This window comes from Ruditapes philippinarum, unplaced genomic scaffold, assembly GCF_026571515.1.
Source record: "Ruditapes philippinarum isolate M1 unplaced genomic scaffold, ASM2657151v2 ctg4661_1_1_1_1, whole genome shotgun sequence".
Classification (NCBI taxonomy): domain Eukaryota; kingdom Metazoa; phylum Mollusca; class Bivalvia; order Venerida; family Veneridae; genus Ruditapes; species Ruditapes philippinarum.
Genome location: NW_026857275.1, coordinates 34,068 through 47,183, shown reverse-complemented (window position 1 = coordinate 47,183; position 13,116 = coordinate 34,068). Strand labels below are relative to the sequence as shown.

The window sequence follows — 13,116 nt, the reverse complement described above, 5'->3', positions numbered from 1 at the left end:
ATATACAACATAAAAATAGTTGTGTATACTATTTAAATATTGCATTGTAATTTATGATTTCAAGTAGTCACACATCAATTCTTATCATCATTGCTTTGGCAACTTCCTAAAAGATGGTGGGTCTTTGGTTAATTATGTAACATTTTCTAAGAAGAATCTCAAAAACGACAATTTGAGAAAAATATAGTCCACCTTTACTGACATCATTCTGACTAATTGTATGTCATTTAATTAGAAGATTTTACATTTAGCATATAATTCTTTCAGCAAAGCCTAGGAGATAAAAATTACATTTTTGAGGGCAACTCTAATGGACAGGACACAGTAAAACAAATGTTACCAAGGCCTCTTTACACAACCAGAATACGTTTGTATCCCGTATCGTATCATGGTGGAATAGAACTTGCATTTAGGCTGAACGGATATGCTCCAGGTAAATCAATTCAAAGTTTCTAGGACGCATGTAGTTAATTAATTGTACATGAGGCAACTTTGTCAACTGTTTGATACCATATAAGAATTCAAATGCCGACACGCGACCGATCAATTATCGTATTACTTCCTTTTGGCTCTTTTTGCATTTAAAAATGAGTTCTTGTTTTTATTTTTTCCAGGAACAACTTCTCTTGTTCCAAAGGGGATTTGTGAACCTGCGTCTAAAGGTAATATTTTCCTTACTTTTATCATTTCTAGATGTGTACACCATGTAGTTTTATTTTAGCCGTTATATTGTTAATTATCGGATGATTATAAATACTCATACATTGTTGTATATGATTTTTGTTCCTAAGCAATGAAAGAATTTGTATGCGCAATGTAAAAAGAAAAAAACTTTTGTTTAATACTTTCATGTAGATAATACAGTATGTTACCATAGAACCATATCCGAGAATTTATTTCGAATGAAACTCTACGATTACACATAATTATTTGCTGGTAAACAGCGTTTTGAATTTCAGAGGACTATATCATGAACATACAAGTAAAATATTTTATTTTTAATTGTACTCTGTTTGAATTTTAGCTTACATCTTATCATTTTAATAATCTAATCTCCTATATTAAAACCAAGTTTATCTCCTTACTTTTAAGGAAGCCCTGGAGGTCCAGGTACTTTTTATTACTGGAGGAAGAACTCTGCTTCAACAGTTATAATTGACAACATTGGGAAAGACACAAATATCAAAATGGATAATACTTGCAAAAAGATGGACATTCTTTCGCAGGGTAACTTTTTGACATACGAGTATTTAAGTGGTATTTCTAATGATATATGGTAAAAAAGGGTTATTATGATAATTATATGATTTGATTTTAGTAATTTGTTTGTAATTTACTCATCTGCTACATGAAGATCCTCCAAAAACTTACTTTTGAAAAATTAAGTACATCTGTGACTACATGAATATTTTTGCAGGTGGAGCCGCATTCATCCTTGACCACGGTGCTGATCTTGCATTTGTTATCATCAATGATGGTTCACACCTCGCCGTAGCCTCGGATCATACCTTACAACATGTATATGGAGACGGAAGGTCCATGATTCACTTAATACATAATACGACACTCGATATAGATGGTGACATGACAGCGCATGCGCACATCCACGAACACTCTTCCATGAATTTTGACGCAGATGTTTTAGTAACTCTCGCCAGTTCCATATATGTCAGTGGAGATATCAATTTCACCAGACCTGAAAATCAGTCTTTGGTTCTTGCGAATTTAGCTTTTGTTACAATTGATTCCGTTTCCACAAATCGTATTTATTGTAATAGATTTGAAATAAAAGAAAAGGCTACAATGAACATTACAAACCAAAATTCTCTTTTTCATCTTGAAACTAACGAAATAAAGATTGATGGGACCTTTCATGCACATAGTTTGAAGATTTATGATGTTATCAAAAAGTTTATTGTCGGTTACAAAGGTGATGTAGCCTTTGACCCTATAAGTTCCGATATGTATATTGGCCCATATATAGATATTCGAGGTCAGGTGAATTTACAGAAGTATGTGTCAATTGTGTATCCTTGCAAACAGTTCCTATTGGAAAGTGGTAAACTAATATGGCCTTCTACATCAGATATCATAACTATGGAATGTGAAATTGTAAAGATCAACAGTGCATTCAGTCCAGGTACTCTCTCTTTCGGTGCTGGAGTAGACCAGTTTTCTCTTGATGGTAAGGGAAATTTTGTTTTCACAGCCGATGGACCGATTTTAGTCAACACTGTATCAATAGCTGGTAGAATGTACGTGACCAACACAGCCACTTTTGAATCACACAAATCGACTGATGGACGTATTATATCATTTAACATTCACAACCCGTACGGACAACTACAGCTTAGTACTATGAATCTTCCTGCTCGGACGAATGCGGAGACGACAAATCAAACATGTAATGTTTTAAAAACGAGAGGCTTGACCATAGACAAAATATTTAACGCACGGGATCTTGAAATCGATATAGGTATTGATGAAATCATTGTAAATACCTATGGCTCCTGGTCATTTGGACCCTGCAAAGCATTTAAAGTACATGAGCTATACGTAAATGGAACCGTTACATCATCATATCCACTGTATCTGCAAGGACTGTCTCTTGAAAAGGTAAAGACCGTTCATATCGATGTTGGCGGATCAGTAGCTCTAGGTTCATATGCCCCAAGTACGAAGGCCTGGACAAACGTATCAATCATTAGAGTTCATGATTTCTCGATCGGTGGAACTTTAAAAGCGGGATTATTTATGAATTATTTCAAAACTAATGAAGGTTGGGATCGGTTGAACATTTTTGAAAAGGGATCATTTTACTTCCGAGCGCAAGGGCCGATGATGATGGACTATCTATATGTAAATGGCCATTTTGAATGTCTTGGAGTTGTTAACATGAACGGTAGTGATACAGACCTCATTATCCATATCGGGTCAAAGGGAACCATGTCATTTGACTCGCAGACATCATCAGTGTGGAGCGACGAATCTTCAGTAATTTCGTCAAGGATTCAAATGGATTCAGGATCAATCTGGCAATCTCGGAATACTAAATGGATTGTAAATGAAGCTGATATCAGTGGAAGTTTATATTCCCACCCCTCATCGGATGCGAATATTTTGTCCTTCACTGTAAAAAACGGCGGTCTTGTAGACTTTTCTAGAGTGTCTGTCGTTAAAGGAAGAACCTTCACCATAGACAGTGGTGGGACGGTAGATATTGAATACCAGCACATGCCAGAAGATACTAACCAAGGTGTGAGTGAATCGAAATTGTTGTACAACACAGTAACTGTCAACGGAATGATGAAAGCTGGATCAATGTTTATTGGGCATCTTGATGATACTGTAGAACGTCTTGATCACGTATACATATCAGGGACGATAGATATCAGTGAAGGCGGATACATCTATGACACTGGGCCAGGTGAGTATTTCTAGCGATGAATCAGCTTTTAAAATGTTAATGTGCATTTTTGGGTCCATTTCTTAATTTACTTGAATCAAATCTCGGGACTTTATCATAGTAATTTCTGTGAAAAAGTAGTCGCCAAGTTATTAAAGACCATTCAAGTTAAGGTATAGATTTCAAGATGAATCAAAAACGCTATCACTTATTTGAATAATTTGTTGAAGTTTCATGGGATAAAATGAGACTTAGATAACAATGATATGATAAAACAATATAAAAAACATACAACTGACAGAAAATTCTAAAAACTTTAATACAATTTTCCCAGGATTTCTGAGCTAACCGGGAGATCTTTTGTATTTTTGTCCGCTTGTCATTATCATGTCATTTATACAGAGTTGTATGCTGGAAAAAATTTATACTTGTATACTTTTCTTATCAGGAAAGGGACAAATAAATACACAAGGAGCAAGCGGAGCTTCGCACGGCGGACGGGGAGGCCGCGGATATAGTGGTATGAGAGCTTTACATTCATATGGTAACATCTTTACCAATAGTTCCTGGGGCTCTGGCGGTGGCAGTCACTCGCCGTTTGAGAAAACAGGAGGGCGTGGCGGTGGTTATTTATATATAAATGCTACCACAAGTGTCAAGATCAGTGGGCAGATAAAAGCAAACGGAGGCAATGCAAAAGTAAATATTTAAATGACAATCTATTATCGCTTAAATAGTTATTCATTTAATATTTGAATGAAAACAGAAAGCTAAAGTACAGCAAATTTTTTTATAAAAAGATTAACTATAGATAAGAATAATTATATTTATTTTGTCTTTATGTACGTAATCCTTATGTGTTTTGCTTTCATGTAGTCGCCATTTGCTGGTGGTGGAAGTGGTGGAGACATCTTTATAAACTCTGACAAGACATTTGAGTTAACTGGACAAATTTATTGTAATGGCGGGTCTTCGTCGGGCCATGGTGGTGGTGGGGCTGGCGGACGTATACATGTTTACTTCAAAACAGCTAATTATCATAGTGGATATGTACAAGCAAAGGGTATATTATATATTTAGAAGTAAAAGGCATTATAGTATATAAGTAAATAAAAGGGCACATTTGTAACTTTGATCTTAATATATCACCTTTAGCTGCTATAAATTTAACTTATACTTATTAAAGAAATAAATTGTAGAGCATACATGTACATACTTTTGATAGTTTTATGCTTAACAAACTTACAGTAGTTAAAACCAAACCATAAATTATGTTTCACACATATTATTTAACCTCTATAATAGTCAAACATGAGTACGCGTACACCTTAGGAATTCTTTATATTTGAGAGTGTTAAAATCAAGTAAACGACCATTTAAAAAAATACGCTATACATCATCCATCAGTTTAATGCGTTAAATATTTACCTGAATAGATATTGTAATAATTTAAAAATGCATTAAATTTTTTAAAGAAAAGTATCTTTTCGTTTATATAATAATTTTATTTTGACTTAAGGTGGCAGCTCGGGTTCAGGTGAACACGGTGGACCGGGAATATCATACTTCCAAGGCGATTCCATAAGAAATCTTCGGATTGACAACGGTTGTAAACAGCCAAAGGTAAACATAGAATAAGCATCTCGAAATCTGAAGCATCTTTGAAATTTATTTTGTCTAATCTTCTCTTTTTGGTATTCAGACTTTTAAGTGTTTTAAACAAAAAGTATATAAAAAATATATATAGTATTATCATGTATCAATATCTTTAATTTTTCATCTATTATTACTATCTATAAATGTAAAGTGAAAACCCTGAATTAAGACCACCATTGAAACTGCTCCAAAGTGGTCTTAACTGTGGGGTGGTCTTAATTGTGAATATTTGCTTACGTACTTTATGATCATGGTCTGTACTTAAAGGGTGTTGCTATGTTTTCTGCATTTGTCTTAGTTCAATAAAACTAAAAAACTTTTGGTATATTTAAAGGTTTCAGAGCCTGCAGGGAATGTTGCTGGGCCAAAAGAATTTGATGTTTACCGTGAAACTGGTAGGTTTAGTACTCATATCCTTGCTAATAATACTTCTAGTTATTTACCGGGATGAAAAACAAAATCAAAATGAAAATAGATTTTACCATGAAAGTGTGTTTGTTTTGCACAAATGTCAGATTATTTTGCTATTGCTTTGAAAAATGTTTACGAAGTTAACCTGATTTTATGCATAACATTAAGGCTTGCAAAATATCAATACGTTTCTTTATTCAGTCATAAATATAACCATTTTCTTTGTTGGTATTAGCCTGATAGAAATATTGATATTGAAGAGTTTTGTTACGATCGAACTTTTCTTGAAATCAAGTTTGCACGTAACATATACCCTGTTATTTTATAGCGTTAGTTGCTTACAAAGGTGGGGTTTCTTCATCTATATATCATCAATAAAATATATCGATTATTATACAGGTGCGATTGCTTATTTACGGCCATCAACTGATAACTTTACATTTGACTTTACCCATGTTGAGTTGTATGGTGGTGCTCATGTGACGTTGAACGGCACTGGGACTGTTTTAAAGTCCGAGGTTATGTACGGGGACGATACAGGCCATCTGCATATTGGGCCAGGTCATACGTTCATATTGACAAAGGTATTATCATATTCAATTTACAAAAATAATCTTGCTGAAATAGGAGATGCACACATCAAATGTCGCTAGAATTGGATTATAAAAAACGCTTTTCTGACATAAATTCATTACAAAACCCTAATTTCTTTTATTTGTTAAATACACACATATCACTACAGATATGTTTACTGTGAAAAGCAGGAACATGAAACAAAATGCAGAGGCATTAACATTGTACAAATTGTATAAATTGTCAGGTTGCAAGATACGAGCGAGCAAACGTTACATATGAAGTATTCCTATACGAAGGCGCTACCTGGATCACTCCAGAAGCCACCCTTGAATTCCGTCAGGTTTTAGACAAAAGAGGTCTAGGTATGCCAACACAAGCGACATCATGTCCTGCAAACCAGTTGCGATCTACATCCGGACGATTCTGGGGACCAATTGAAGGAACAAAAACACATATACTTGTCTCTACGGGTTTGTTAATTGTATTTTGTATAATCCAAATTGAGTTAAACAGTTGCGTTCTTCTCTGTGTAACAAAAATATGATATTAAGTTATATAGCTTGAATTCAGAAACGGAAGTTGTTGTCCGTGCGTTTATCCATACATTAAGTAGCATATAGTGTTTTCATTATACATCTTAACTAGAAAGGTGTCATAAAACCGTAATGGAATCGAATAGAACACGTCTGCGGATGATTCCAAATTAAAAATTTTTACCATTTTCGTGTTTAAATGTTGAATTCTGCTTAAGCCAGTGCTAGCGGGCGTGGGCGGTAACTTGTACTTTCCATGCAATACGTCCATGGACAGACTTAATCAAACTGGGCCTGCAATATTTCCATTTATAATGTTTTGGGCGTTCTTTAGGGATTCTAATTTTCTCTATTTTAAGTTAAGTGTTTATTACGAGTATACAGCTTTTTTGAAAACTATACAACTTAAGTATCATAATACAAAATGGATAGATAAAACACGGCGTTTCATGATAGGTGTTTTAAGTATTTTGTATTAACAACCATTCTTTTGTATCAAAAGATAAACCAGCTTTAAACCACTGTTTCATTTTATTTATTTATTTTTGGACAGGTGGAAACATTATTCTTGGTCGCGCTGGCATTCGGACAAATAAATTCGCCAATCTAACCATTCAGGATGGTGGAATATTGGATTTAAGGACAAATTATGGAGACGAAAGAGATGTTTGGAATCTTGAGGTATATTGCGCATTTCTTCAAAGTTAAAACTAAGCCATTTAAACACCTTCACAATATATTGTTTGCTTTAAAAAAAATAATAATAAATAAAATAAAAAATAAATAAATTAATAAATAAATAAATAGAAAAGTGTCATTTTATCTCTTTTCTTTTCTGATATCCGTAATCGACATGTTGTTTCTCATTATAAAAATACTTATTAAAGTTATTTCAGTGTGATTAAATCTTTGTGTTGACCATATATTTCATTGGTATAGGTTCGGAGAGGTATCAGTAATGGACTAATTACTATAGAGGCTGGTGGATTACTTCTAGCTCGAAATCTGAAAATAGACACTGACATTCTTGAAGTGGAGAAACTCGGGCTACTATCACTCTCTGGACAAGGACTTACAGATGGTGACGGGGAAGGGTCAATAGGTGGGGGAGGCAGCTTTGGTGGTCGTGGAGGAAATGGGAATAGTGGTACCATTCAAAATTCTTTAATAATACAAGTTTCAATCGTTTTCAAGTGGATAACACGCAAAAGAATGATCGAGCTCAATATTTTTTTTTAAACCAAAATAATTATAATGTTTAACAACTGAAAACATTCATATTGTATATTATTTTTGTAAGTACTTAATAACAATTTCTATTAATACATGTACATATGAAGAACTGTTGATAATCATAATAAACGAATAAGCGTATATCATGTCTTTGTGTTTTTAGCATTCATTCTGTAATCAAATTAAATTGTTTTGCAGGCGGAACAGCTGGCCATGTTTATGGTAGCGTGTATAATATAAACTTGATGTTTGGAAGCGGTGGTCATGCAGCTACTTCTACATACGGAGCAGGTAATCAGTGACGTCTGTATTTTCTTTTTTTATAGGAACAGAACAGACATTTATTAGCCTCTGGGATCATTGATTCCAGCACTTTTAAGTGTTGAATATTGAGTATCGCTCAAGCCGGTGCTAGGGGGCGTGAGGGATGTTGCATTTTTTCATTATACCTCATGTACAGATTCAATCAAACCCAGTTTGCAATTGCATGTAATTGTGCTGATTTTAATTTTTTCGAGGAATCACTTTTTTTCCAGAAACGTATAACATCATAATGAATAATATTTTTTAATTCATAAAGGTGGTGGAATTCTTGACCTCAATATAAACAAAATCCTACTAATTGAGGGAATCATTCAATCAAATGGAAATCCTGGTCACTCTACAACTATTTCCGGAGGAAGTGGCGGATTTATCAGAATACATACACGTGACTTTGAGGGATCAGGAAATATTATGGTTGTTGGGGGAACAGGTGCAACTAATACAGGTGCTGGGGGAGGTGGTAGGTTGGCAGTATATTATAAGACGGCTCAATACTGGTTTGGTCAACTGGATGCCAGAGGAGGTTCAAGTTCTACAGGTGACGGAGGGGCAGGCACAGTGTATTTGAAGGTTTGATTTGTTAGTTGCAATATTTTAGGTTATGAAAGTAAGCCTTCTGCTATTAATTGGTAACAGCATCATATTTACTGAACAAAACATCTATTTCTTCCTCCGTTAAATAAAACGCATATATAAAATAAATGCTTACACAGAACGACGATGTTACACTCATTTATTAAAAACTTCATATGCTAAGAGAGATTGTGTATTTAAATTTAAAGGATGTAAAGGCGGGTGCCCAGAATGAAACTTTGATAATCGACAACTTCGGTCGATCAAAGGCAACACTTGGGATTGCAGACCACTCATATGCTGGGTTTAACAAGGAAGGTGGAAGAACATGGCTTCACGAAACAGATCTAAAACAAATGGACACGATTAAAATAGTTAGAAACGCTCACGTGGCAATTCATCCAAACCTTAAATCGTAAGTGTTAATAAAGGGTAAATGTTATGTAATCCGACAGCTTGCAACGCATTTTAAGACTTAAATCAACATTGACCATTGTGAAATTGAGCTATATATGTTTCCATTGTAATAGACATGTAATGAAATACTCAATAACTTTTGTGCATAGAATAAACATTTTAGATGTAAGGTGGAAGATGTTTCTTTCTCTCTTTCTTTAGTTTTCATCAATAATATGTTATAATGATAAACGAATTTGAAAAAGGATTATATTGAATCTATTGATCAATATATTGTCAATTTTTGCTTCTACTACTGTTCAATATGAAATATCGCTTTTAAATGTTTTCGAAAAGGCGATGCATGCCATTCATTTTTGTTTGGTTTCTTCCAGAAACATCTTTGATCTTAAAGCGTACCGATTTGAAGGAGACACTACAGGAAGCTTGCATGTTGGACCCGAGCAATTAGTCATTGTGCAGCATCCTGAAGATCTTGAATTTCTTGTGAATGTGTACGTGTATGAGGGAGGAACATTACTCTTGCCACCTGATTTCACGTGCTACAACATAAAAATGCACATATGGTCAGTTATTGTTGTTCTTTTGGTTATCGTGAAATACTAACAAATAATAAAGATTGCAAGTGTATTTTCCATCTTAATATAGACACTTTTCAATGAAAACATTGACCTAAAAAACGTATCAGTTTTTTGTTTTTTTTTATTTTTCACCTTAGACAAACAATAACTTTCTCCATTTACTTCAGGGGTACTATTGGTGTCCATGATGTAACTGTTGGCGAAAAATGTTCTCTTTATCTCGGTAAAGAAGGTAACACAAAGCGAACAGGGGTATTTCCCGATAAAGGCTTATTTGATTTCGAGAAAATAACGGTAGCTGCGGGCGGTGAAATAACTTCAACGGCTGATCTAACAGGGGCAAATGATATTATTAATATCAAGGTAATAAACTCTATACTATTAAAGACTGGAATCAAAATTGAGCCTGCAACATTTTCAATTTTGCCGTTTTGGGCTATCTTTTGGGATTCTGTTTTTCTTTATATTATTTTGAAGACAGTGCTTAAAACGTTGTATTTCACAGACAAAATATGTTATCAACGTAATTTAAGTCTGTCAGTAACGAAAGTAGTAACATATTTAATTATCATAATTATACAGATCATGAACATTGGTGTATTTTGTAGTGTCTGTGTAGTCTGATATATATTAACTGTGAAACAATGTCATGTTAAAATTTAAATATTTGTCTAGCTTTTCTTCAAATGATTGCTGTATTTGCAAATAAATTAAAGGATCAGATGACGAAAATGTTATAATATATTCTTAAAACAAATACCTTACCTATAGGCGAATAAGTTTCGAGTCAAAGGTGGAGGAATAGTGCACGCTGTGAAAGTGAATGTTGAAGCTGCTACACTTATAGTTGATGACCTAGGAGAAATAATAGGAGATTTGCATAATGTCGCCTGCAACATCCTGTATCGTGGTAAAGATGGAAAGGCTGGATCAGGTAAAATAAAGTACTTCGTTATTTCATTCATTTAATAATTATTTGATAGTCAATGAAAATTAGTATATATGCGCTTATAATGTGGAGTAGATATGCTTTATCCTAGTACAAGGACTTAGTTGTGGATGTAGCAAACAATTTAACATATTATTTCCTAGGTGCTGGACATGGTGGAAGAGGAGGTGGGAGTTCTGACAATATGTTTACGGGAGCACCATATGGAGAAATCTTCGAACCTATTGACCTTGGATGTTCTGGCGGGAAATCCTCAGTTTCCGGAAACGGTGGTCGAGGTGGTGGAACCATTTACCTTAATGTAACAAAGGAACTGCAAAACGACGGTGAAATTAGCTGCAATGGAGAGCCTGGCACTGGGTCTAGTGGTGGTGGAAGTGGAGGCTCAATATTGATAGATGTTAATAATATAAAGGTAAGGGGTGCAAATAAAACCAAGAATAACTTTGCTCCTATGATAGGACCAAATGAATATATCTTGTTGATATAATTATAACATAATTTTAATTCTTGTTGATTTCCTATAAAGTGTATAATACAATTATGCGATCTTGATTAAATCTCTAAAATACGATTACTTTTACTTCTACAAAAAGTAAGTAAATTACGATTACTGATTAATTTTACAGGGATATGGTGAGTTCCAAGTAATTGGTGGAGACGGTTCAACAACCAATAATATTCAAGGCTGCGGTGGGTCAGGTGGTAGAATTGCTATGTTCTTCAACAAAAACTTTACTTTCTCTGGATCTTGGGATGTGTTTGGAGGTGACACGTCAATACCAGAATGTGACGGTGCTTCAGGGACAGCATTCTTTTATCACAATGGTAATCCTCTAACAATTTGTTGGGCTCTAAAATAAGTTAAAAATGTCAAGGTTATGTTTTTGAAGAGATGGAAATGGAAATATGTATTTTCAAATAATTTTTTCACGCGAAATATTGTTTCCAGCAGAAATATCAAAATAAAGGTTTCGGTCATTTAAAAGGTGGATCCTCAAATAACTAAAAATTTCTTGCATTTTCAAGTTCAAGTATAGGCTCGATCAACACTAGCCAACAACAGTTGCCAGGAATGGGTAACTGAACGATTCCAATTTTATCTTTATGTATTTTGTATTTACTACAGCAGAAATAAAGATTCACCTTTAAATAATTTGCAAATATATGTTATCTGATCGTAAATGTAAGCTATTAATATAGCATAAGCAAACAATTTTGCTACATGGTTGATCTTATTTATCTTTAATTAGTGGACACTTAAGTCAGCCAAAATAATGCAGCCAATGATACCAAGCGGTAAAACCATATTATTGAAACTACTAAGTTCTAAATTAACGTGTAAAAAATTAACTAAGGATTACTTTGTCAATATTTCATTTACAGGCTACAAACACTCTACACTTCTTGTAAACAACATCGGTAGGGGTGTTGTTGGTGAGAAAGGAGTTATTGCAGATTACTCTGACCTGTCAAGGGATACATCACATACATGGTTTCTACCACACCATGGTATTAACAGCAGATTCGAAACAAGTAAGTTAACTATGATATATGATTCAAGTACTTTTTATCCATAAAATATGATATAAACGCATCATTTTTAGCAGATTTATATGAACTAAAATTTGTAAATTATATCTTTTGGAAGGTAAAATGTTTATATACATGAAAATTATATTTTTTATATCTTTTGTATGATAATGACGGAACTTGCATGTATTTATATATGTTTATGGATCTGTTTTTCTTTTCATAGCTACAAATAAGTACTACTTCGATGAGCTACAAATATATGGCAACGCCCACTTAGCTGTTCTGACGAATCCTGTAGGATCAAATGCATCTATATACTTTGAAAACATGATTGGTGATCGCACGGGAGCTATACATGTTGGAGCAAATCAAATCATGGATTTAAAACGGCCAAGAATTGATCTTCCATTTAACGTTCATGTATATCCAAATGGCTTTCTTGGTCTTGCACCTGATACATATGTCCAAGACATTGATATATTTCTAAATGGAACATTGGCATATGTGGAAAATCTAACGCTCCATCACGACGGAAACCTTTGGCTTTACAAGGAAGGAAAAACAAATGACTTAAAGAACAGTAACTACGAGTTTAAATTTGTTCATGTTAAAACCGGCGGATATATCCACATGATTACTGACCCTGTAAAAGAATATGGTATTCACTTTACGACTATTTCAACACATATTGATGGAGGAGGCCTCATTCGAGGAACACATCTGTATTTCAAGTCTTTGAATATTACCATTGATGCAGGCGGACAACTTAATGCAGATTACCTCGGATACAGAGTTGAAGATATTAACACAAATGAATATGGTATTTATGGACTAATTAACCCAGGTCGTGGATATACGGGGTCCGAAACGGCGTCTGGTGCAGGTCATGGTGGAAGCGGAGCAAGGGGAGAGGGTATATAC

The 13,116-nt window shown here is 34.3% G+C and overlaps 1 protein-coding gene across 1 annotated transcript in view; it reads left to right on the top strand.

The window, feature by feature from the left end:
* LOC132749251 (uncharacterized) overlaps positions 1-13,116 on the top strand; it is a 29,330-nt gene that overhangs the window by 13,189 nt on the left and 3,025 nt on the right. The window contains exons 10-31 of the mRNA XM_060738971.1: positions 268-433; positions 615-662; positions 1,093-1,227; positions 1,418-3,427; positions 3,855-4,105; positions 4,283-4,469; positions 4,926-5,029; positions 5,397-5,457; positions 5,873-6,057; positions 6,294-6,519; positions 7,136-7,263; positions 7,522-7,729; positions 8,014-8,106; positions 8,396-8,709; positions 8,922-9,127; positions 9,504-9,695; positions 9,878-10,073; positions 10,482-10,644; positions 10,803-11,074; positions 11,289-11,487; positions 12,046-12,195; positions 12,419-13,108. Of these exons, the coding sequence (XP_060594954.1) occupies positions 268-433; positions 615-662; positions 1,093-1,227; positions 1,418-3,427; positions 3,855-4,105; positions 4,283-4,469; positions 4,926-5,029; positions 5,397-5,457; positions 5,873-6,057; positions 6,294-6,519; positions 7,136-7,263; positions 7,522-7,729; positions 8,014-8,106; positions 8,396-8,709; positions 8,922-9,127; positions 9,504-9,695; positions 9,878-10,073; positions 10,482-10,644; positions 10,803-11,074; positions 11,289-11,487; positions 12,046-12,195; positions 12,419-13,108 (6,184 nt within the window). The remainder of the gene's footprint in view (positions 1-267; positions 434-614; positions 663-1,092; positions 1,228-1,417; positions 3,428-3,854; positions 4,106-4,282; positions 4,470-4,925; positions 5,030-5,396; positions 5,458-5,872; positions 6,058-6,293; positions 6,520-7,135; positions 7,264-7,521; positions 7,730-8,013; positions 8,107-8,395; positions 8,710-8,921; positions 9,128-9,503; positions 9,696-9,877; positions 10,074-10,481; positions 10,645-10,802; positions 11,075-11,288; positions 11,488-12,045; positions 12,196-12,418; positions 13,109-13,116) is intronic.